This window comes from Protopterus annectens, chromosome 10.part0 (assembly GCF_019279795.1).
Source record: "Protopterus annectens isolate FY-2018-M chromosome 10.part0, PAN1.0, whole genome shotgun sequence".
Classification (NCBI taxonomy): Eukaryota; Metazoa; Chordata; order Ceratodontiformes; family Protopteridae; genus Protopterus; species Protopterus annectens.
In genome coordinates, this window is record NC_056744.1 from 650,574,582 (window position 1) to 650,601,048 (window position 26,467).

The window sequence follows — 26,467 nt, forward strand, 5'->3', positions numbered from 1 at the left end:
CATGAACCCTTACAGATCATTTATACAACATCAGTACAGAATGCCAGAAATGGGATTTCACAATACTCTGCACTGTCCTGTATTGTGTTTGGACCATAAACATGTATTACCTCTTAACTGTCCACATTTTCACAGTATGTCCATAATTTTGCCAATATCTTTTGGTCTGTGCCTTATAAAATTTGTGGTTTTCTGCCATCACTGGGATGATCTCAGGACTGATGTCACTAATAATTACATACATTTGAGTTTCAGACTTCAAATCCTTCAGAAAATGTATCTTAACCCAAACCTTGTTATTCTAAGACACTTCTAAGTTTAAACATGCAAATATGTAGAATCTGTTGCTATTTCTGGGTCATTGTCCCCCCATCATGTTGGGCTTTGTCCAGATTTTTTGCATTAAGAGATTGAGAGTTATGGAAGCTTATATGTTAAGCCCTGGTGATCATTGTGGCATTCCACGCAAACATGCTAACCAAGTGTACTCTGATGTAAATGCTATCCATGTTGCTTTACATGGTTTCCTGGTCTGCAACACTGTTGTCAGCCACAAAACCGTGCGGCATGAATATTCAATTACTGCTGCTAATCACTGCGCACACATGTAAACTGCGTGAAGACTTTGACTAAAGCCTACACAGAGCTTACGGAATCCCAGGGCATATTTAGATTAGGGATAGTCAATAAAAATAACAGTCTGACTACACAGGAGTAATTAATCTTAAAATTTATTACATTATTTCAGATTAGTCTTGCATGGTAAGACTGTTATTTTTATTGGTTTTCCATGTTTCTGTCTGGTTGGCTGTATTTTACTTTTTCTATTATTGAAATTATGTATAATTTACAGTGGAGCCTAATTCACACTCGGCTGGGTATCAGGGTGACACATTCTTTCAGTGATGTTACCATGAATGACATCAAACTCTTAATTTTCTACTTCCAACAGAAGCTGACAGAATGGAAGGGACTCAAGCTCTCATTATTGATTAAAATAGCTTTTGCTCAAGTTTCTTTTCTTCGTGAGATGAACCACTCAACTGAATTCCAGTCTTCACCCAAAACTGCAGGGAATGCTATTCCATTCATTTGGGATGACAGTCACCCTAGATTGGCTAGGAAAAAACTCATGTTGGATAAAATACATGGTAGTGTAGGGCTCCTCGATCATTCACAACATGCCCAAATGGCTGATCTGGCCAACTTCATACAGGCATGATCTCACCCATGCCCATTCAGGGTTAAGCTTAAATTTAACTGATGTATCTTCTCTTGCATAAATTCTCCCAAGTGGAATGCAGGAAGAAGTGGGGTCTTGGGGGGGTTTAGAGGACAGACACTTCAGGCTACTTTCTCTGAACCATCCCAGGACTAGCCTGAGTTTGGGCTGGGATTGTTTATGAACCGATGAGTTATTGTTACTGATGGCAAACTGCTTCCGTGAGAAGGGTGGATACAGAAGGTGTTTCTGATTGGTTAGATTTTTTTCAAGCTTCACTATAACACTACTTGGGATTTCTCAGACTGCAGAATGGAGGACCAAGGATGGAAGAGCTACTGGCGGCAACATGCCCAGTTGGACAGCCTGGCTAGGACAGTACCAAGGCCTGCTTCTGGGGGTGGAAGACACCCTCAATAGTTTGGTCAATAGACAGAACGTGGGGTATGAAGCAAAGCCCCACCTCATTTCTTTATCCTATCAGTACATAGATGACTACAGCCAGAGAAATTTTGAAGTAGACTTTGAAAAGTGGTCACTTGAGCCTGGACATTTGTATAGACCTCAAAGAAAGGCAGGCTGCCACTACAAACCTTGGGAGGTTCTCGGTAGTGTGTTCACTTTTCTTCATTCTGGTCAAGAAACTTAATTTCTGTCATTTGACATATGACCAATATAAAAAGAGAAAATGGAGTAATGGGTTATGTTGGAGTTATGGGGTACAATATATTAATTATTTTCACCTTCTTTGGTATTGCCCAAATGTTAAGGGTATTTGGGAGAAAGCAGGTGCTGACGTGAACTATGTCATACTAAAATGGGTTGTTATGTTTGGGATTCCTTATTCTACATTTTGGGAATCATTTCACGTTTACCAGTTTTGTTCAGTATAGACAAATTTTGATTGGTGTCATTGTAATTGACTGTATCAGCAATAGTATTTAAATACTGAAAATTGAAGCCCTGCAACATAACATTCAAATTAATAAGTTATGTAAAACAGATTAAGTGTGTCTCTCAGATCTAGACCTGACTACTGGGAGATGAATTTGATGTGGTGTACATTTTCTACCTGCGGGACTTTCTAACATAAAGCAAAGTTTATGCTTTTATTTTGTAAACCGATGTATGCCTCAGTTTTTTGTTTCATTCATTGTGCTCCACTTTTTAGCTTTTTATTAGGGACTGATCAAGTGTTAACTGATATAATCTTTGCTATGGTTGTTGAGTTATATTATTAATATATATTTGATCTGTGCTGCTGTTTGTTCAATAAAGTGGTTTACAAAATAAGAATTTCTATGCCAGTATCTGCAGAGCAAAGCTAGCCATTTATTTGATAAGTAGCTACTTTACCATTCATATTAGTCTGGAATAGTGCTCCTACCATGACAGAAGTAGTATGTAAAAGCCAACTTTATTTTAATGGACATTAAAGGAACACAGGCTTTGTAAAAAGAGGCACTATCAATAATTAAGAGATTCATACTCATGTGGGGTCATAAATACTCCTTTTCTTGAACTTCTCTGTCATAATCAGAAGAAATAATTAATAGATTGAGATGGTTTCAAAAACTTACAGTTAAATAAATCTCCACAATGGACTGAGATAAACAACACTGGATTTCTTCCTGGTAAGTGCTTTCATTCAAAATGTAAATGCAATTTATTCAGACAAACTAACAAATGCAGTGGGTATCTTAAATACATACACATAATGGTCACATTGTTAGATTCATGAGTTTCATCGGCTACCTAATCAGTCTGTAGTTATTGTGGAATACACCCTTGTTACTATATGAGTAAGACCTCTTGTGGGTTGAAAGTGCACATTACTAAACATACAAAAGCAATTAAGAATAAAAATAAAGGCAACACTATACAGATAGAATGAAGTTTGTGAGAAGTTTGATATATTTGGATTTCATGCATTAAATATACCACTTACTGATCAGACAAGTGGAGATTTACACTCTGTTTTGGAGCATGTAAAGCTTAATAGAAACTATGTTTAAATATCCTGCCTCATCCATTTCAGGCCCAGCTTGCAGTGAGTCCACAAAAGAAGAATGAAAGTGTAAAAGGATGGATGTGAAAGAGAAATACAATATAACCTTGCAGTGTAATGAAATAAATTAGAATGAATATAAAACAGATAAGGTATATTTATCAGAGCAACAAGCATGTTTTCAAAATTAGAGCACTGCTATTAAAATATATTTATGTGCCATTCCAACTTTTTACACTTTTAAAGTTGATTTTCAATTATATTTGATGTGGTGTTTTTTAATAATTTCATTAGCTGACGACTGGAATGAAAATAAATAAAAATGAAACTCATGAAGGTAATCGTAGGATTATTCATTGTACGTATTTAAGATGTTTATTTGATTTGTTACTTGTCTAAAGAGAGAGAGAGAGGATGAAGAGATGTACATAAAAATATACTGTGTGTGTGTGTGTGTGTGTGTGTGTGTGTGTGTGTGTGTGTGTGTGTATATATATATATATATATATATATATATATATAGATTCACTTTATATGCTCGAAATCCTGAAATATTGAATTTCAGAATGTTGTATAGAAGTCGCAATTTTGAATTTCGTGCTTCTGAGTGTTCTGTGTTTTAGGTTTTCCACTTTATGGGCTCGAGATTATGAAATTCAATATTTCAGGATTTCGAGCATATAAAGTGAATATATATATATATATATATATATATATATATATATATATATATATATATATATATAATATATCCACGCTTTACAGTACTATATACATTGTTTCATCAGACATTTTTCCCTCAATAATGAATGTTGCGTTGCTTCTGACCTGTAGATTTTTGTTGTAGCATTTTTTCTTTGCAGAGATCGACCCAGCAACACATCTTTCTCTTGCATTATTTATGTGCAAAGTATCCAAATATCATCTTAAATATGAAATACCTGGTGCTTGTTGGGTAAACATTAGAATACCCACCATTTTATCCTTATTATCATTGTTTTAGTTTAGTTTGTTTTCAACAAAAGCATGCTTTCACATTCACCTGGATCAGATGTATACAATAAATGCAGGTTGAAAATCTTAATGTTATGACACAAAGAATATGTAGTTATTCATGTATAAAATAAACCAGAAAAGAGTCTGTCAAGTAACATAGCTAGCTATAAAAACAAAGCTCTTCAAACCACTTACTAGATTACTGGCTATTTATTAATACATACTGAGTGATAATACAGGGCAATGGTTATGTACAATAACATTTCCAGTTCTCAAACTTTACCATACTGTAATCCCAAGTATTACTATGTGAGTAGTGGCTTTTAAATGTTTTATATATATATATATATATATATATATATATATATATATATATATATTTATATATATTATCAAAATATGCTATAAACAATTTCATCCATTCTGAACATGTAGGTACTATATGTCTGCAAGAAAACAGCAGTTGCATGTTCTAATAGTAAACTTTATTCCTCTCTCAAAGGGATAAAAGATTAATACTCTCAAATGTACTGGCTTCATTGTGAAGGACATGAGGCAGGAGGATTAATCTGAGAAATTATAAAGTTAAGGATCAGAAACATAATTATGCATAACTCTGATGAAAACCCTTTATCATCCTCAGCAAAAATAATGGCAACTTCTTATATTCTGACCAGTGTTATAGTAATTAAACTTTGTGAGAACAATATTTTTCTTTGCCTCTGTATTTGCTTATAAAAACAGAGAAGAATGTGTTCTTTCAATAAACAGGTGTAATCACTTACAGCCTCTCTTGCTTCTGCGTATTTATGCAGTGCCTTTTAAATGTCTTGTTTTACTGGCTACCTGTATGCTTGATCTTTTTCCATGTTTACAGTCACTAAATCAATTGACAATAAATTATAGGTGACCATCAGCATTCCCAACCTCGATGAATAAAGTCACTTTTTAAAACATGTTCTCTTTTATGTAGCCTGATTTTCTTTGTCTGGGGTTTCCTGATGTGTACCCAGAGAGCTATCTGTTTTACCACTCCTATCCTCAGAATATAGGCTGTGAAATCCATCATTCTTTAGTCATGGCTCTTCTTCTACAAAACTCACACAGTTTGCTTTTATTTCCACTGGACATCCCCTTGTGTCTATGCTTTCCTGCAATTCTGATTACAAAAGTGGCACAGCAAGCTTCTAGAGTCACGAGTATGACATGCAAGCATCTAGAGTCACGTGTGTATGACATTGAAGCACGAAGAGTCACATGTCTATAACATGCAAGCAGAGTCACATGTCTATGACATGCAAGCATAAAGAAGCTTATGTGTATGCTACCTGTTTTAGTCAATAAAAGCTTTTTTGGATTCTGAGTGTGGATCATTTATACAGCCATATTTGGAAAGGGACTTTTATTCTATTAACTAAGCATGAAGATTCACAGGTATATAAACTATAATCATGAAAAGTCACAGATGTATGAACCGAAGGCATGAAAAGTCACAGGTGTATAACATGTAAGTATGAAGAATCACATTGTATGACATGAAAGCATGAAGAGTCACAGGTGTATGAACCACAAGCATGAAAAGTCACTAGTGTATGACATGCAAGCATGAAGAGTCACGTGTGTAACATGGAAGCATGAAGACTCACACTGTATGACATGAAGGCATGAAGAGTCACATGTGTATGACATGCAAGCCTCTTTAATCATGTGTCTGTGACATGCACCTTGTAACCATCAAAGAATTCCAGATACATATCCTTTGGCTTTCTTTAACAGCTGGTTGTTAGTGCTTATGGAGCCTCTTTATTAATTCAACAGAATGAGTTCATCATTGCAGCATACTCTGCTTATGTGAAGAAATTAATTGTTTTTTGTCAATGATATGAAGTAAGGTCATAAAGAGCATTACATGTAATGAACATACTGGCACATGAAATGAAAAAGATAACAGTGTCCAAAGGGGAAACCTTAAAATAGAATAGAGAGTTTCCCATGAAATGACGGGACTACAACATTTCTGTGGCTTTGCATATAGTTAGCTCCCAAGGTTGCTGCATTTTTTGAGTGATGAACTTCTTCTTTCAGCTGTTCCCATTAGGGGTCGCCACAGCAGATCATCTGTTTCCATTTCTTCCTGTCCTCTGCATCTTGCTCTGTCACACCAACCACCTGCATGTTCTCTCTCACCACATCCATAAACCTTATCTTAGGCCTTCCTCTTTTCCTGTTACCTGGCAGCTTCATCCTTAGCATCTTTTTCCCAATATACTCTGCATCCCTCCTCAGCACATGTCCAAACCAACGTAATCTTGCCTCTCTGGCTTTGTCTCCAAACCTTCCAACCTAGGCTGACCCTCTAATATACTTATTCCTAATCCTGTCCACCCTCGTCACACCCAGTGCAAATCTTAACAATTAAAAGTAATTTATAATGCATGAAGTAGTGTAGCGCATCTTTCAGATAGACATTACCTCTATAGCCAGAGTTTGTGGATTTCAGAACTTCACGGAGGAGGACTAATGCTTGGTTAAAGGATGACAATCTCTCAGCTTCAGAAACCCCATTGTTAAGCATGAGTCCATCAAGCCTGAAAAAAAATACAGTATCAGTTACGGCATTAAATATTTAAAGTAGCTATCCATACTTTTAATGTAAAAGAAATGGAAAGTGTAAATGGCATAATGATTTGGTGCAGTTAATTTTCGCAAACTTAAGTAATCTGTCTTGGCCTGACTGGTACATAATTGTGTGTTCAGTTGTATGTACATATGAAAGAACCTGTGATATCAAAATTTCTGCATTATGACCTTGGGTATGGAGAAGGGTGATAAACTCATTAAGAAATGTGGTATTAGTTAAACGTTTTACCTAAATTATAAATAAAATGGGACAAAAATAACAGATCCTTATGTAACATAAGCCATAGTATATTGCCTTTGTATGATCCTGTCCAGAATGAGTCAGGTCATGTGTGTGTGAGACTGTATGCATTTAAACATATGTGTAAGTATACAACATATATATCATTGTCTATCATTTTCAGTTAGCCAATGTACAACAATGGACCATTTCATTAGTAACTAACATTCTTACTCTGCTCTCTGGGGCCTCATAGGCCATTATACTAAGTAAAGGGTTTTAGGGGCTTACCAACTAATTTAAAGCTGTTTTTTTCTGTTTCAGAAAAAAAAGTATGTTATTAAAGACGGTCTTACTAAATAGTGTATATAGATATCTATATGTATATGTATATGTATATGTATGTGTGTGTGTGTGTGTGTGTGTGTGTGTGTGTGTGTGTGTGTGAATCAATGCACACTGATAAAGGAGTATGGTAGATATGATGATGTGAAACAGATCATAGATACTTTTATCTGTTACTATTTTGTAAGCATAATCAAACCTATATCACCACTTTCTGCACATGATCAAACATTTACCTCCACTTTAAATAAAAAAGCAGTCATCATAAAGTCCCCCCCTCACATCAACTTACTCATGCTGGCCCACACATGATGGAACAGTAACACTGAGATATACATTTTGCTTTTCTTTTTGATGACTTTGCAACTCTATTCTCATACTTTTACACTTCACTTGCTACACTAACATCACCTTGGGGTACAAACGTTTTATTGATGGTTCCAGATACCCTTTCCTTAAAAGTACCACTAAACGAGACACACAGACACACACATACAGACACTTACTTACTTATCTTTCTCTTTTCACAGCCCTTACTCTAACCCTAACCCACAAATGCTCATACGAACACACACTCAGCCCCAAGGCTGAAACTTTAATTACAATGAAAGTTTTTGCATACGTATGCACTCCTTCTTACCTTATATATGATGTGCAACAAACAACTATTGTTGCCGTCAGAAATCTAAAACATATGAGCAATTCTGACACCAAAAATCCATCAACAGTTGATAAGTTCAACCAAATTAATTGTACATACATATATATATATATATAAATGTGTGTGTGTGTGTGTGTGTGTGTGTGTGTGTGTGTGTGTGTGTGTGTGTGTGTGTGTGTGTGTGTGAGTGCGCATGCGTGTATGCGTTTGTGTGAATGTCTGCATGTCTATATGTTTTTATATATTTTCTGTTTCCTTAGCTAGCCAGTATATAAATATCAAACATCAAGGAAGATGCTAGAATTAAAATATACATTAAACAAAAATTGAAAATCATGGAAGGTGCCAGAATTAAAATTCAAATTAAACAAAAATTGAAAATCATTTCACATAAGCCACATTATGTTAGGTTTTATTACCGAATATGCTTGTGATACATATAGCATCAGCAGCATATCTAACATTTTGGGTTCATGTATTTGCTGACATATTTGACAGAAAGGTTTTTTGAGACATAACTGCATTATACAGAAACACAATTGTATTATCCAAGACAGAGTACTGTTTAGTTTAGGAGGCAATGACAAACTCAATGACTATGTGAAGAAGCAGTTAGATATGGAGGCAGAAATAAACACAAATGCATTTACTAAGATACTGAAATTCCAATTAATAATGGAAAATCCAGTTTTGGCTGGCCAACACACAATGGAACAATAACACTGAGATATGCATTTTGCTTTTCTTTTTTGATGACTTTGTAACTCCATTTTCACACATACATTCTGCTTGCTACGCAAACACTACCCTGGGGTAAAAAAGTTATACTGATAGCTGTTCATAAGCTATTCAGTGGATAGTCTGCTATTTTCAGTTATAATTCTTTAAATTTACATTTAAAAGTTTTCTCAACTGTAAGATTTAACAGCTTCATTTATAAAGCATTTTATCCAGGAAAACTAAAAGTTGTGTTATAAAAAGACATAACCTATATGAAACACCTATCAGGACACTAGAATTATTATTATTTAACCATATCCTCCAGACAGGCATTATGCAAAGCAAATGGAGGACTGCAACTACCACCCCTCTGCACAACAGCGGGCCATATATGCACCCAGATAACTACAGTCCCATAAGTATGAATAGTCTCATATGCAAAGCCATGGAAAGAATTAGCATGGGAATGATAAATAAGACATAAGAAACCTTCAGACACTGGATCCAACCCAGTTTGGTTTCATCAAATGCAGGTCAAGCTTACTCAACTTGTGGACTTCTTTGAGAAGGTCACTAAAGCAATGGATGAGGGCAAAACATTTGGCACAGTACCCCACTTGAGCACTGTAGACAAATTCATGAAATTAAGTGTAAATCCCTGTGTCAGTCAATGATTAGTCAGATGGCTCAAAGACAGGACCCAAAAAGTTATAGTCTTCCTCTACAAAAAAGCTTGTCCCTAGTGGAGTTCCTCAGTGCTTGGGGCTCAGGCTGCTCTTTTTTGGCATCTACTTCCTTGATGTCAAGGTCAACATCAAGGGCCTCTGGCTGACTAAGTCTGCAAATTATTTCAAACTAGATGTAGTCACAGAATCTCCCCCAAAGAAACAAATAGCCTCCAAGAAGGCTTGATGCAGGTAAATAACTTGTCAAGAGCTATGGTTTAAAACTCAATTCCAAAAAAAGTGCATAATAATATCCTATGGGAAGATGGCTATAACTAGAAACTACCATATTGACAATAAGTCCCTAAGAGTAGACTCAGTGGCAAGGATGTAGGAATGCATTTAAACAGTAATGTGGCCTTTGACCATCATGGATCTAAGGTACTAAGGAAATCATTCTATGTTGTGCAACTTCCAAGCAAGTCTACCGCCTCTAGGTCTATGGATGTCATTGTCCACTGTACTGAGCTCTCATCAAACCAATCACTGAGCACAATGCCCCTTCAATATGTACCTGACCAGGCGGATCCCCTGCATAACGCCGACATTCCAGAATGCCGACAACCATATGGCCGACACCATATGATCGACATTCAGAATGCTGACATTGTAAGAAGTCCACAGAAAAGGAAAATACAATTTCCTTTCAACTGCTAGCAGGGGGGGCTACGCCCCCTGCACCCCCCGTGGGGGGATCTGCCCCCCACCCCCCTTTAACTTTAATATACCAACTCCAAGATCACACTACAGTGCATGAATGGAAATCTTTATATTCCACAATATAGTGAGATGCCAGTTCTGCATTATCGGCATTCTGAATGTTGATCACATGGTGTCAGCCATATGGGTGTCGACATTCTGGAATGTCGGCAAACTGAAGGGGTCCTGACCAGGCATATGCAACAACTGGAGCATCCACAGAGAAGTCTCACAAAAAGAATAAAGGGTATAAACATGTTCTATGTGGGCTGCCCCAAAGCCCTATCCCTGTACTCAGTCTCCTAAAGACTGTTGACAGGCAATCTATGCCTAGCTTATAAATTATCCTCTGATCCCGCTCTGTTGGACTTGTTGCACATCTGCAAAACAAATATCAGAAGAATTACCTAATCTAGGGACCTAAACCTCAACTTTAACATAAATAGGGCATGTTGGTAGGACAGCTGTGTGTGTCTCAGAAACTACCCTTTCTTTGGAACATGTGAAGCAGAGTTCTTCCCTAGCCCAGTTCAAGTGTAACTTGGACTATTGGATGGGAAATTGAAAATGTACCCCTGTTCTGGCACCTATTTCTCTATTATACATAGGCAGCCTGTAAATGCTTGATCATCCCTGCCCATGCATGTGTGTGTGTGTGTGTGTGTGTGTGTGTATATATATATATATATATATATATATATATATATATATATATATATGGGTCTATTTCATATCCATGAAAACCCACATGATCGAATTACATATCTTCGAGATAACTTACACAAAACACCACAACATTGAACCCTTAAAATGTTGAATCCTACATTGTCGAACACAATTAACTTAAGTTGCAGATAGTGCAATCTTGGAGTTGGTATATTTAAGTTCTGGGGGTGTTGGCGGGTGGAGTGGGCTTGCCCCTATGCAAAAACAAAGGATAAAATATAGTTGTAGTGTTTTATTTGTTTTACAAGTTTGTTGTACATGTTCATTTTTGGGGATGTGGTTAGTTGTTGGTTGGTAGTTTCAGGTATTTGTTCTGTAGTGTGTTCATGGTATTCTTTTAAGGGTGTGAAGAATTATGGGATGTTTTGACTTGAAGGAAGCTGTGGTTTCGATTTAGGGTAAGTAATGTTTTGATATAGGTGTAATGGAAGATTTTAAATGTTTTATTTACTGAGAGATAGGTGGGTAGATTGGCTGTAGCTGTCCAGGGAGGAGTTCTCGATAATGTGAGATTTGACAATTTACGTTTTTGATGTTGTGGTGTTTTGTGGAAGTCTTCTCAATGGTATGTAATTTGATCATGTGGGTTTTTGCGGATATGAAGTACACTCATATATATATATATATATATATATATATATATATATATATATATATATATACACACACACCCAGAAACTCTTTTTCCCATTTTTGCACATGGGGTCAGGGTGTCACTTCAATAGTGACAATCGTTTAGAGCCAAGATTTACACCACCGGGTGGCTAGCCCTGCCATGGTTGTTCTTCCACACCACACTCTCACATGCACACTCACACTTACGGCCAATATAGAGTGTTCAATTCACCTACTGTATGTCTTTGGAATGTGGTAGGAAACTGGAGCACCCAGAGGAATCCCCTGGGAACACAGGAAGGATATACAGACTTCACACAGAAGGAACCCCAGTCAAGAATTGAACCAGGGAAATTCTTGCTGTGAGGCAACAGCACTATCCACTGCACCACTGTGCCACCCCATTTGAAATTCTGAGACTAGATAGAGTGATTCCCAAAATATGGAGACTAAATGGCCAAAAGAACAGACATATATATGAAGTCCAAGATGCCATTTCTCAGAATATTCCCTTGTCTCAGTGGTATGGTGATCTTGGAGTTGGTATATATAAGTTTAGAGAGGCGGGGGGCTTGGGGGTGCAAGGGGACTTGCCCTCTGCAAAACAAAGTTTAAAGGAGAAGAGCAATTCTAATAATAACCTATGGACCTATAAGCCTATCTAGTCTTTTAAGTGCATTTAATATTCTATCTCTCTTCTGTAGAGGACAAAAAGGGCAGAAAGATAAAGGAAGCTACTTAATATAGTTAAAGAAAAAAACTCTCTGCTTCAAAAATATAATGAATAAGATCAGACAGAAATTAGCTTGGTAAACTTAATAGCAATAAGCATAACAATTAATATTAGAAAAGCCTATTAACTGATCACAGAAAACAATACAAGATCCAGTTATGCAACATGATAGTGTATCAGTGGCCTAAGTGATAAGAATCATGGTATATAACAAATGCACTAATGGCTGCATTCACCATGAAAATGTAAAGTCAGTTGAAGAAATATTGTTAAATTTAGTACCATCTTCACTCTAGACATATCTGTTCCAAATCCACTCATCCCTGATGGAGTCAAGCCACACCCTCATCATGAAAGAATATGTGCTGAAGGTATTCTCCAAAATAAAGAATATCTCATCCACAGGACTGACAAGACACTTGTTTGCCTAATTAATAGCACTAAGCAAGCACTGGTGGACCCATTGCTGCCCCTCTTAAACCTTAATCTACTAAGTGCTTTGTCCCACATGAGTGGAACTTAGCAGTTATGATGCTGCTCCACAAGGGTGTCCCCCACCTCAGACCCTGTGAATTACAGACCCATCAGCCTAAACAGTGTTATGTGTAAAGTCCTGGAATGTAGCATAACTGACCTAATTAACTATGATATGTAAAATCTTATCAAACTTGGCCCGAAGCAGTTTTTCTTTGTCAAGGGTAGATCTTGTCTAATGAACCCTTTGAACTGCTGAAAGTGGACAAGCTATCCACACAGCATACTTCAACCTCACCAAGACATTCTATACCATACCATATTCAAATATAATAAACAAGTTGAAGGAGCTCCACACTCATCCATATGTGGTTAGGTGGATAGCCAAATGGATTAGAGACAGAACTCCCACAGTCATCCACTGAGAGCATGAATGTGACTAGGGGAGTTCCACAGGGATCTGTGCTGAAACCTCTGCTGTTCAGTATCTGCTTCTCTGATCTCCATTTCTCAAATGAGGATCTCTGGTTAATAAAGATTGTGGGTGGTTAAAGATGGGAGTCATCATCATGTCCCCCTCTAAGATCAAGCACTTCAACATGAGATTACACTTGTCAATAGTAGGTGTACTAAAGATGGGCTTAAGCTCAATGCCAAAAAGTGCAGCATTGTAGCATTTGGGAAGTACCCCCTAGCTGTGGCTTAGAAAATATGCCACTTTATAATTTATATAATATTGTGAGAGACCCGGGTACTTGGGTGGACAACACCCTTATGTTTGGCTATCACTTTACAGAAATGGCTAGAAAATCCTTATTTTTGCACAGCACATAGTAAAAGGTATTTCTTCTGGATAAAAAGACTCCTCACTTCCTTGTACTTTGCTGAGATTAGACCCATCATTGAGTACAATGCCCCCTTTTTGATGTACCCTACTAAATATAGCAATCAATTGGAAAGACCAGAGAGGTCTGTAATTTAAAAGATCAGGTTGCTTAAAAGACCTGAATTATCAAGAAAAACTGGAGGTTTTGTCCTTGTACTTGGTTTCATTTGGACTGCTTAGGGGTAATCTGTGCCTTGCTTATAGAGCTACAAGGGATCCAGAAGTCCAAGAACTCTTGTACCTTAATAAATTAAAAAGTTCAGCTAACACTAGGATCAGAGATCTTAATCTACTCCAGGAAAAAAATAAGACAAGAAGGAGGGATAGATTTGTCAGTCCATGCATACCCCTTCTCTGAAACAAGCTCTCTTTCCAGGTTAAGCAGTGTGACACATTGTCTGCCTTTGAAAATGAGCTAGACACATGGATGGGCATTCATAAATTCATCCTTAGCATGACTGACCTGGCCTTCTTTGAGAAGAGAGGAAAGGCCTTGGGATGGGTACTAGCAATGTGGAACTGACCTCTTGAATCAATTGCCTTAACATTCCTATAATCCTTTGATTTACATCACTGAACTACTATATATTATGAAAACTGCAAGAAATAGACAGTATCATGTTACCTTAGCTAAGCTAGTAAATGTATGCAAACAGAAATAAATGTGATCAGTTTTTGTTACCATAACTAATCAGTTGCCTAATATTGAAATGTACATTACGTATACATGGCCGATAACTCAATGTAAGTTGATTATTGCTTTAATAATCAATATGTTTAAACTACAGTATTAGATAATGTCCATGCCAGATGTCTCAGGCAATGACTGAAAATTGTCCAATGACTAATTAATTTCCTTGGTTAAGAAAATGTAAATTCAATCAATAAATCATTCACTCAATAATGCAATCATGGGGGGCGTGGCCAAGGATGAACACAGGATAGCAGCAGATTTCTTCAGCTCCACCAATTTCACTGCACTGACAGGAAATAATTACTTAAAAAATTAATTTATGAAGTAATTTTCTTTCTAAATATGTTTGTTTTATCTATTTCTTGAACTATATCTAAAAAAGAAAGGAAATTTTAAAAATATTCCTGTCAGAAATCACCTTGGAAATTTTCTTGTCAGTTTCTCTGTTTGAAATGAGTTCCAGTAAGACAAATTCTCAAGACTCCAGCATCAAGAAAGAACTTCAGTCTCTGATATCTACAATCCAGCAACTTACTGCTAAGATGGATAAACTGGATACTAAAATTGATACCTTCATAGAAAAACCTACAAAAAATAGACTTGTTACATATAGATTTGCAACAACAGAAGATCCAGATTACAGGCATAGAAGAGACTGTAAATGACATGGAAAATAGAATCCAAGAAGAGGAAATCAACATTGAGTTTTTGCTGAAACAAAATACACATCTACAAACAAAGCTTGATGACCTGGAAAATAGATCTAGGCGCAATAACATTAGGATTTTTGGACTGCCAGAAAATATTGAAGGTAACAATATTACTTCTTTTTAACAACATGGCTCCCTAAAACTTTAGACTTACCAGAAGCATTCTCTTTTGGTATCGAAAGAGCACATAGATCTATAGCTAATACTAACTCTAACAAAACTATCCTAGATCAGTTATAGTTAGATTTCTATCATCTTTTGATAAAGAGATGGTTCTTAAATCTGCTTGGGCTAAAGCTCCTGTTAAGATTAATGAGACAACTGTGCGTTTTGACAATGACTATTCTTCCTTGGTAATAGCTAAAAGAAAAATGTTTCTGCCACTAATAAGGGAGCTTAAAAAAGCACAGTTTAAAACATACCTTCTGTTTCCTGCCAAGCTAAAATTCTTCCTTCCTGATGGTCCTAAATTTTCGATGACTTAGACTCTGCATTACTGTTTATCAAAAAAAATAAGATTTTGGATAAAATAGAGGAAATGGAATGGGCTAGTCCTTCATTAAAGAGGTTGGCAACTGAAACTTCGTGGAAGACTTCAGAGAAGAAGAAGAGACTAAAAAACAAATGATTTGTTCTATGTTTTTTTTCCTTTTTTTTCTCTCTTTATTTTTCTTCATTATTAATCTTTTTAAATATAGTTACTGCATTTCCAGAAAGCCACAAATATTCTGAAAATGATTTAATCAAAGTTATTTTTTTGTGTGCAAAGAAATGTTTTGTTTCATAATCAGTCAAAATATCTGAGGAATTAATAACAAGCTATCATTCGGTTTGTTTCTCTTTCTGAAAAAGAGAAGTACGGTTAGTAACTTGATACATTTTTTTCTTTTTTTCTCCTTTTCTTCTTTTCTTTATTTTAAACAATGACATTCTATTTAGATTATGTAGTGGGTAAGGGGTGGGGGAGGGCAGGGAGAGAAGTTTAATGAAAATATGATAAATGGAATAATAACTTATTTATTCCTTGTAAAAAGTTTATATGTTGTTTAAATACTATTGCTAATTATACTTTCTTGATTATATTGCTTATGCTTGTTTACAAATAATCTGACATGCTTTAATTAATAATAATTAGAACTAAATAATAGTAAATAATATGTTTTATTCCCATCTTTATTAATATAAGCAGTAAGTAATATTCCATTGTAAATACTTTTTATAGCTTCCTTTTACATTTTTCTATCTCTGCTTTACTTTCTTTTTTTTCCTACTCTCTTTTTTTCTTTTCTTTATTCTTTCTCTTTATTTTCTTTCATATTAATATATTGAAATGCTTTTGATCATACAGGCACAGTAAATAATAAGATTTGTATAAAAATTGAGTTGGGGCAAAAATATTGAGTTTTATTACTTATTAATAACTTTGGGCTTAATTTCACTTGCATAGAGGCTGTAATAACCTGTAAAATACTTCACGAAGGTTTTGTTATGTTTAGATGCATTTATACTGCTAAATGAATGTTTGTCACTAGTTTTTAACAAGATTCCCGCCAAAATGTTAAGGGAGACAATTTGGGATGTGGGTTACCTCATGAACAGTGTCCTCGAGTTGTTTTAAAAGCTTCAACTCTCAGAATTCACGCAGAGAAGCTGAAAGCAGTCAATTTGACCTTTGACCCCAGAATTCACACTGACACATCGCAGATTCAGGAAGAACACTCTACCAGGAAGTAGAACTGCTGCAAATAACTCTGTGAAGGAAAATGAACTTTTTAACATTTAAATGTGAGTTATTTTATATAATTACTTAAGTATTTATGTTATAATTTATAAAATATGTCAGTTATAATGATTTTAAATGATGCAGTTTCTTGTAGTAAGCAAATGTGATATTTTAGAAGGCATAAAAAGTGAAACATTTATACAAGTGTTTTTGAAAGTTTACTTGACTGCAGCATACTAATTTATGTTGGAAACTTATGATTTAAACATATACATTACTATAACTCATTTGATTTATCTGATTGACAAGCATAAATAACTTTATGACTCTATTCTGGAAGAAGTTGTCATGTGATATATTTTAAAGCAGCAGTATAGATATACAAAATACAGATGGCTTTCTTTACAATAATGCAAGTGTTTCTGAGAATTTACATAACTATGCAGTATGATTTATAACAATTTCTATAAATATAATATTTTATTCTACTGACAATAATAAGTATGGGAAAAAAGCTCAGATACAAGTAATTCAAGGTTTTTTGGAAGCTGTTAACTGCATTTACATGACAGAAAATAGATGCATCTTAATATATGTAATGTCTGAACCATATTAGCCAAAGTTTTTGATTTAAATGAATATTAGAACTTATTTTTACAAACTTTGAATAAATTAATATGTAAATATGCCCTCCCTTTTTTTTTTCTTTCACTCTCTCTCCTTCTCTCACGTCTTTTATTTCTCTCTCTCTCCCTCTCTCACGTCTTTTATTTCTCTCTCTCCTCTTGGTTCCTAATATCAAGTTTATTTGAATGCTATTTGAATACAAATGTATTATATTAATTAGATGTATATAGTAGTATGAATAGTTTTTAAAAAAAGTTTATCTTAGTTTATATGATGCTGTTTTATCAAATGTGTAGTTTTGTCTTGCTAGATAATCTAATTGAAAGTTGTTAATTTAATGTTAAATATAACTAGTATTAAATTGATAAGGTGGTAGCTGAGGTACTGCTGCTTAGGGTAGGGGTTAACTTGAGTGGTATATACTACTCTAAGCTGGAGTTTTAACTCAGGCTGGGTGCAAGGTTTAATTCTTACATTATTTTCTCTTGTTCATTGTTGTATGTATATATTTCTGACATCCACAATACATTTTGTAAACTCATTGTCACTACAAACAAAATTGAATCTTATACAAAATCCCATAAGAGATTCAATAAATACAGCTATATTTAAAGGTACACCTAAAGAAGGAGATGTAACATTACTTATTTTGTTAACTGTTATTTTGATCATAAGATTCTTATGTTTTAAAAATGCCAAATGACATCTCTAAAAGGAATTTCTTTAAACGTTAATGGATTGAATAATCCGTGTAAAAGGGCAAGCCTAATAAGATACATTAATTTACATAAGGCCAACTTAGTCTTCCTTCAAGAAACTTATCTCTTGAAAAAAGATATTGATAAACTAGCCACAAACAAATATACAGTATTGGTTAGTTCAGAGCACACTCAGAAAAAAAGAGGAGTGGCTATTTTATGGAATAAAAGTATGCCCATTCCTAAAACTATTAAGTCTTATCAGGATGATAAAGGAATGTTTTGTATGGTTACAATACAAATTAATGGGAATACTTGTACATTAATTAATGTATATTGGATACCTGGAATTGGTATTAATACAGTGAAACACCATCTTGATAAGATCATATAATTCTCTATAGGAGATATTATTTTAGCTGGTGACTTCAATTGTATACTACATGAAAGTGACAGTACCACTATAGGAAAAAGGAAAATTACATCTAATGCAAAACATTTAAATGATTTTGCTAATTCTTATCATTTAAATGATATTAATAATCAGATAGATTCAAAATCATTACCATACACCTTTTTTTCTAACAGATACAAAACTTATTCAAAAATAGATAGGGTCTTTATTTTTAACCAGATGGTAACAGATTTAATTAATTCCAAAATCATTTCATGTCCTATATCTGATCATAGTTCAATTGTTTTTGAGTTCATGATAAAAAATACTCACAATGTTCAGATCAAAAGGATACCAGCATACTTAACTCAACTAAAAGACTATAAAGAATATATACTTTCAGAAGTACAACATTTTCTAGACATAAATAATACTCCTGAAGTCTCCATTGTCTATGTTTGGGATGCCTTAAAATCATATCTATATGGACAAAGTATCAGATGGTATAATAATAAAAGGAAATCTTGGGATAAGGAATTGTTAGATATTCAAAGTAAATTAGACTCTTATAAACATAATAATAAAGAAAATATTATGGATAAGAAAGTCATTGAAGAAATAAACAAACTAAATGAGAAATACAAAGAAATTTTAACTGATAAAGTTAAAATAACTGTAGAGAAATACAAGTTTTTGTCTTACTCAATAAGCCCCAAATACTTACATAGACTTAAAAATAAAACAAAAAGGTTGAATAAACAAAATCATATCAAAGAAATCTTTTCGCTAAGGAAAAAGAAGAATGTTTCTAGTCTACCAGAAATACTAGATGAATTTAGAAATCACTTTCACAAAATTAACCATGATAACATTAACATGGAACCTAAAGATAAAATAAAGGAGTTTATAACCACAAACATGAATAAAAAGCTTAATAAACAACAGATTAAACTATTGGACAAAAGTATTTCATATACAGAGGTTGTTACACAAATAAACAAGCTTAAATCAAACAAAGCACCGGGTAATGATGGTATTATACCAGAGATATATAAAATCCTTTCTAAAAGTACATATTCATTAATACATAAGGTTTTTATTTTGGCCCAAAATGAGCTAATAATCCCCCCATCTTGGCAATATACATTTATTTCGCCAATTTTAAAACCTAATAAAGATCCAACTAGATGTACTTCATATCGACCCATCTCATTACTTAATGTTGATTATAAAATGTTTATGAGTATTTTTGCTGATAGATTGAAGACAATCATCCCTGGCATTATAGATATAGATCAGACAGGCTTCATTGTAAATAGAAATACGTTTGATAATATAAGGAGAACTCTAACATTAATTGATTTTGCAAATAGGAAAAAGAAAGATTTAACACTTATTAGTCTTGATATAAGTTCAGCATTTGATTCAGTAAGTTGGGACTATCTGTTTACCTTACTGAAGTGCACAAACTTCTCAGATGCATTTGTAAATCTAATTGAGCATTTATACAAAGGAACATTGGCTTATATTAAGGTAGGAACATATGTCTCACAAAAATACCCATTTTAAAGGTACAAAACAAGGGTGTCCACTCTCTCCACTATTATTCACTTTAATAATGGAGCCTTGGGCTAATTTGATCAGAAACAGTACTGACATAGAGAGTTTTGAAATAGATGAAAATACAACATCTAAAATTCAACTTTTTGCAGATGATATTCTAATTACATCAGCAGGATCTAATTCTTCTATGCAGTCTCTATTTGATAAAATGATGAATTTTAAAAGTATTTCTGGTTTAATATTCAATGAAGAAAAAACTAAAATACTACCTATATATACACGAAAAAATATTCTCATTAGTGATTTTACTAAATATGTACCCAATTCAGGTCAGATAACTTATTTAGGTATAATATTATCTAAATATATTAAATCTATTATATATAATAATTATAATACCTGTTTTCTTAATATACAAAATATTTTTAATACCTGGAATAATATGTTTTTTACTATGGAAGAGAGACTTACAATTATTAAAATGATAATATTCCCCAAGATTTTATACTTAATACAATCAATAATACTTCCACCTACAAAAATAATTATCAAAACACTGAATACACTAGTGTTAAATTTCCTATGGGCACCTAATAGACCTAGGATTGCATTAAAGAAACATACTAATAGCTGGTCTCAAGGGGGTATTTCTTTTCCAGACTTTAATTTATATACTATCTCTTCTATTGTAAAAGTTATTACTTTATTAATAGATCAGTCATATGTTGCAAAATGGAAAGATTACTGGGAGTTAATTAGTATGCTCTTCATGAAAATCTCCTTAACACATAAAAATATGATATGATTGTAAATAACTCCATGTTATGGTTACTAAAGGAATTTTGTACTTCACCTATTACACCTAAACATATAGTTTGTTACCCATTAAACATTATTATTAGCTATCGTAACTTTATATTCATGCATCCTAAATATAGGGAATGGAATTTTATTATATTCCCTATAATGTATACTCGGAGTATGCTTTTGTCATCTACTTCTGAAGGAACCCATTTAGCTATAGATAATGATCTAAAGTACTGGTATCAGTTGATATCTGATAATAAAGTTAAAAATCTAGATTTCTTAAAACAAGAATTTGATCTAAGAGAAACTTGCTGGTTAGAGGTTCAGACCTTTAGACAACATCTCATTGATAAAATAGATCTAATGTCTATAACAGTTAAAAAATCTATTCCAACACTGATTGATTACTTGATATTAAATTTACAACATAAAGTTTCTGATAAAGGAAAGCTTTCATACATACATAAAATTATCAGACAAGAAACTTTTTACAGTGTAGATACCTACTGGAATTATTTCACTTCCATTAATGGGGACCCACCAAATCAACAAGATAAACAATATATATTGGAATCTGCCTACAAAACTATGTTTTCCATTGTCTGGAGACTTTTTACATGGAAATTTTTACATAGATCTTTTTATACACCTTTGATGATGAATAAAATAAATAATAAAGATAATCTATGTAAAAGATGTAATGTAGAAATTAATGCTGACTGGGCTCATATGTTTTATGACTGTATAAAATTGAAAGAATATTGGAAGTCAATTAATGAATTTTTGCAGGCTCTTTTTACAGATAATTTCATTATTTCGAAATCTCTTATATTATTCAACACACCTGTACCTCAAAGTGTTAAAAAGATTAAGCTTCCCTTGTTATGGTCTATTCTAGCAGTGGCTAGGAAAATAATAACCAGAAATTGGATTTCAGATACACCTCCTTCGTTCAATGAATTTAAAAATGTTATGAATATAGTGTGCCATATGGAAATAAACACAATAAGGTCAAGAACAACCAGGAAAACATCTTATTATATTGTATGGGATAATTTACAAAACCTGTTAAAAAAATCTTAACTTCAATAGCATGGTATTTTACTTTAATTAATTGATCTGATTATAGTGGATGTCTTTGTAAATACTTTGGTTGTTTTGTTGAATGTTATAATCATATCTATTTTAATTACTTGTATAAAATTGTTATGATATTTCTCTTCTATGTTAAAACAATAAACTTGTTTTAAAAAAAAAAATAATGCAATCATGGAACTTCCTAGTATGAACTGATGCTAAAGACAGGTTCTGTTGAGCATCACCGTATTTACATTTGTCAATGTCTTCATGGAAAAACATCTTAAAATATGGCTTGTGGTGATTATCTTAATTTAATTATAGAGTGCTGATGCATTTGCCCCAAATCTCAAGGTTAAAACTCCTGTTACAGTTCAAAGGTGCATATCCAACAAAAAGTTGAAACATTTGAGACAGCAAACTTTGAACATAAGCCAGATAGACTTCAAGTATATCACATTGGACCAAGGAAGTAGCTCAGTTTTAACAGCTGTTGTTAGTCTCATGTGCTGAGAGAGTGTTGTCAGCAAAATTCAAATATGATATAGCTCACACTGACCTTTCATAAAGATGGAAAGAACAAAGTGACAGTTTAAAATCAATTGAATAACCAGGCATCTGCCAGACAAAATCAACAAAGATAAACCAAATTGAAAATAGGTGTGACCAGATAGGGTGCACAGTTATCCCTGAGTTCCATAACAACTATGCTCATCACAGCTTTAGACCAGTGATATTGATAAGGTTGTTGCCAGTGACGAGCAGAACAAGTGAAATGGGAAAAACAAATGGATGCAATACAGAAAAGATATACTGCACAGCAAATATAGGAATCAGCAGAAGCTGTACAAAATCAGAATTCAGTAGATATAACTTAACTGGACTGTTTACTCCACAGATGGAGTTGTTGATGAAAGGATATTAGGTATGTGAGTAATAGAAGAGGGTATAGGATAAGAAGTTGCCAGGGAAACATTCTGATAAGTGTAGTTTAGGTGTGCAAAGATCTAAAGTGTTAGGTAAATGCAATGCATGTGCGCAATTTGTTGAAGAAGGAAGGAGATATGTTGTGGTAGCTGAGGAGTTGCGGCATATGGAGTGGGTGTTAAGGGGAGATTGGTTAAAGCTGTAAGTTAGAAGTTTAATCATGAGTTTGATAGCAGAAGACAGTTGAAAAATATTTTTAGGGAATTAGTGAAGACGGGTGAGTAAGTGGTGTGCAGATAAAAGTACATAGGTGTTGTATCATTGATGGGAGAGAATGTGTTTCAAATGAGACTATATAAAAGGGAGTAATGAGTGGTAATAAACAAACTGAAGGTAGAGAAGTGTGTGAGATGATTACAAAGAGATGGAAATAACTATTGATTGGGTGCTGCTGTGTGTGTGAGAGGAGACTGGTTAGTAAACATGTGGCGTAGGTATTGAGAGATGGACTAGTTAGGGCAAAGGATGCTTGGGCTTAGAATAATGGGACAATGACTATAGGAATGAGCAGATGTGGTGAAGAGGAAACGAAAGTATGTGAAGGGGTGAAAGTATAGGGTGTTAGTACTTCTACATGATAGGTAGCGCAGTGGGAATTTGATATAGGAATGGGGCTGCAGGTATGAGTGAAGGTTGAAGTTAATGGGTATGGGTAGTTCGTTTTAAGCAAAAAGTGACAGTATGGTACAGGTGAAAGAGAGGGTAAAAGCAGGTGGTAAGTATACTTAGTATCTGAGAGAGTAGAGAAAAAGAGAAAGCTGGAATTGATTGATAAAGCACTTTAAACTGTCTCCATTATATCAGAAACTAAATTAATCCCATAGTTTAGCTAAGTAAAAGAGGTTCATTGAGTCAGGCATTACATTGCAAACTGAAATAATATAAGATTATTTAATATTTCCTAATGTAAGTGTGGGATTAAGCAGAAAGGTATGATCAAGGAACTAATGTTATATTAAATTATTCTTATTATTTATGGTAGTCATTATAATTTAAAGTTAATCAGGATAATTTCAGATTGCAAAACTAGTAACTGCAACAGTCTTAGACAATATATTATGTCAAATAGCACATAATAATTCTAGTTAGGGAAAAGTGGTTATGCTTATTGTGAAATGTGGCTTAGAATCACCTGATCTATGCATTGTGCTTGATTTTTTCTTTAATATCAGTTCTCCATTTTTTTTATTTTGTTACTAATAAGGGGAAAACTAGACATAAAAATCTGCTCTAATGTGATAATCCTGCCATGACAATCATGTTAAAAATCATCCAGATCTGCAACTAGAGCTATCACCCATCAATCTCCTTGTAGTCAGAAGTGACTTTCCAAGTTAAGCACAACTTCGACTTTTACTTAGTGTACACATATTTTACTTATCCATATTTAACTTACACACACACACAAACACACACACACACACACACACACACACGCACACATGCACTCACACACACACACACACACACACACACACACACACACACACACACACACACACACACACACACACACACATACTTTCTGATAAGGATGTCAATCACACTTGTTAAATTATTAAATACTGTTCACAGTTCTGTTGCATCTGTTTGTTTGCCGACAACTTTCGTCTCTTATAATTTTCTTTAAATCTCTCTCTTCTGGTTATTTTGATTGGTGTATAACTGAATGTGTGAATGCTGTCAGCATATTGGCAAAAACACATTCTTCCCTTCAGGCTGAACATTATTTATTTATTTTTGCCTCATTGACTAAGTTAATTCCAGTGAGGGTGATAGCCCATTTAAGAAGTTTTCTGGAGAACAAACCTAGGAACAACTTATTAACCTTCCCAATCAACCTAAATATTGGCACCACAAATTTAGAAAGTCGATAGAATAAGAGGACACAAATTAGCATACATTTTCTGAAGTAAAATAATTCTACCACTGTGATGATTGTCATTATTTTAATTTAATATACTGTTTTCTTCAAAAAAAACCCCACAAATTTTAAGATTTAAAGACAACTATTTTGATCCAAAATTTGGGATGTCCCTGAAAACTGGGACATTTGACAGGTATAATTGGCACCCAAACAACAGCCAGATCAATGACAGATCACTAGACCCTGAAGCTAATATGCAGCAGCTATGAACACATAACCACAATAGCATTAATTCACTTACTTCCTGGCAAACATTCAATAGCTATCAAGTAGTGAAAGATGGAGAAAATGGACAGTAGCAGACAAAGTGACCATTCATACTTCATGAGTATATTAAAAATGAGAACTGGTAAACAACCAAAGCAAGCTTCACACTGGTAAAATATATTCTTCCCACATATAAATGCACGTATTTGAATATGTGAATATTTCTGGGTGAACTTTTATGCACAACCACTCAAAAATGCTGTTTGCCATTCTGACAACTTTCAGAATTTCCTTAAAAAGGTGCCCAGGGAGATTAGGAGAATATGCAGCATACATAAATAAATACATCGAAGTAATAAATAAAAACATCTGACAGCCAAATACTTTTAATATTGCAGTGGACAGATACTGTACCAAAGTAATAAAAATGCTTTCCTGATACTCTATAGCAGTTGTTGAATACTGCCATCTTTCAGCAGAATGAATGCCTACTTTATCACACACAAGCCATTTCAGCATGTATTTTAGGCTCATAGATACAATATATTTTGAGGGTCTATAGCATAAGATCAAAATATCAAAAGACTGCAAACCAAAATATCTTAAACTCAAAATATTGAACATGGGAATTTGCCTCTTCTTCACTGTTGTACAGTCTCAGAATTGGTATATATAATTAGCAGGGTGTGTTGGGGTACAGGGTGATTTGCCCCCCTGCATTAAAAATGCTTTTGATATTTTGAGTTTTAGATATTCGGTTTTCACTCTTTTGAACTTTTGATCTTATGGCATAGATCCATTTTTGACAATATCATGTTTACAAAAAATAAAAAGTATTTTATAGGCACGATAATGTACTTTGGTGTTGAACGCCAAATAGATTTTTAAACGGGTAAAATATACATATGTTATGGTTGCAGATCTCATGGCATATCTAAGCATGTGGTAGAATCAGTTCTATATACATTTTATTGTGTATTTTTGCTTACTTGAAGGCTAGACTTCAAAGTGTTTTTTATCTAGCCAAGTTTTTATTTTAGACCAATTATGTAAATAATCTAATCTATCCTTTATAACTGCCAGAACCTGTTTTTCAAATAGAAAGATACTGATATAAAATATGTGCATTTTTTTCAACATCATTTTAAGATACGGATTTATAAATATGATTTTTGCAGATATGACAGCTATAAACATTACAAAAATAAACAAGCATGCCTTAGCCCCATACTTAATTTATGAAACCAATAAAATAATATTTAGAAAAACATTTCAAAATGTGCACCCTTTACTTTTAGCTCAAGTTCTTATTTGCTCACTTTATGGAAGGAGTCCCCATGCTTATGTGGCCCTCATAATGAAACACCTCTGGGGAGACTATTG

At 34.0% G+C, this 26,467-nt stretch overlaps 1 protein-coding gene across 1 annotated transcript in view; it reads right to left on the reverse strand.

Annotated features, from left to right (window-relative positions):
* Positions 1-26,467, reverse strand: part of TTC22 (tetratricopeptide repeat domain 22) — a 389,648-nt gene that overhangs the window by 102,640 nt on the left and 260,541 nt on the right. Inside the window, exon 3 of the mRNA XM_044085499.1 lies at positions 6,699-6,814. Coding sequence (XP_043941434.1) covers positions 6,699-6,814 — 116 coding nt within the window. The remainder of the gene's footprint in view (positions 1-6,698; positions 6,815-26,467) is intronic.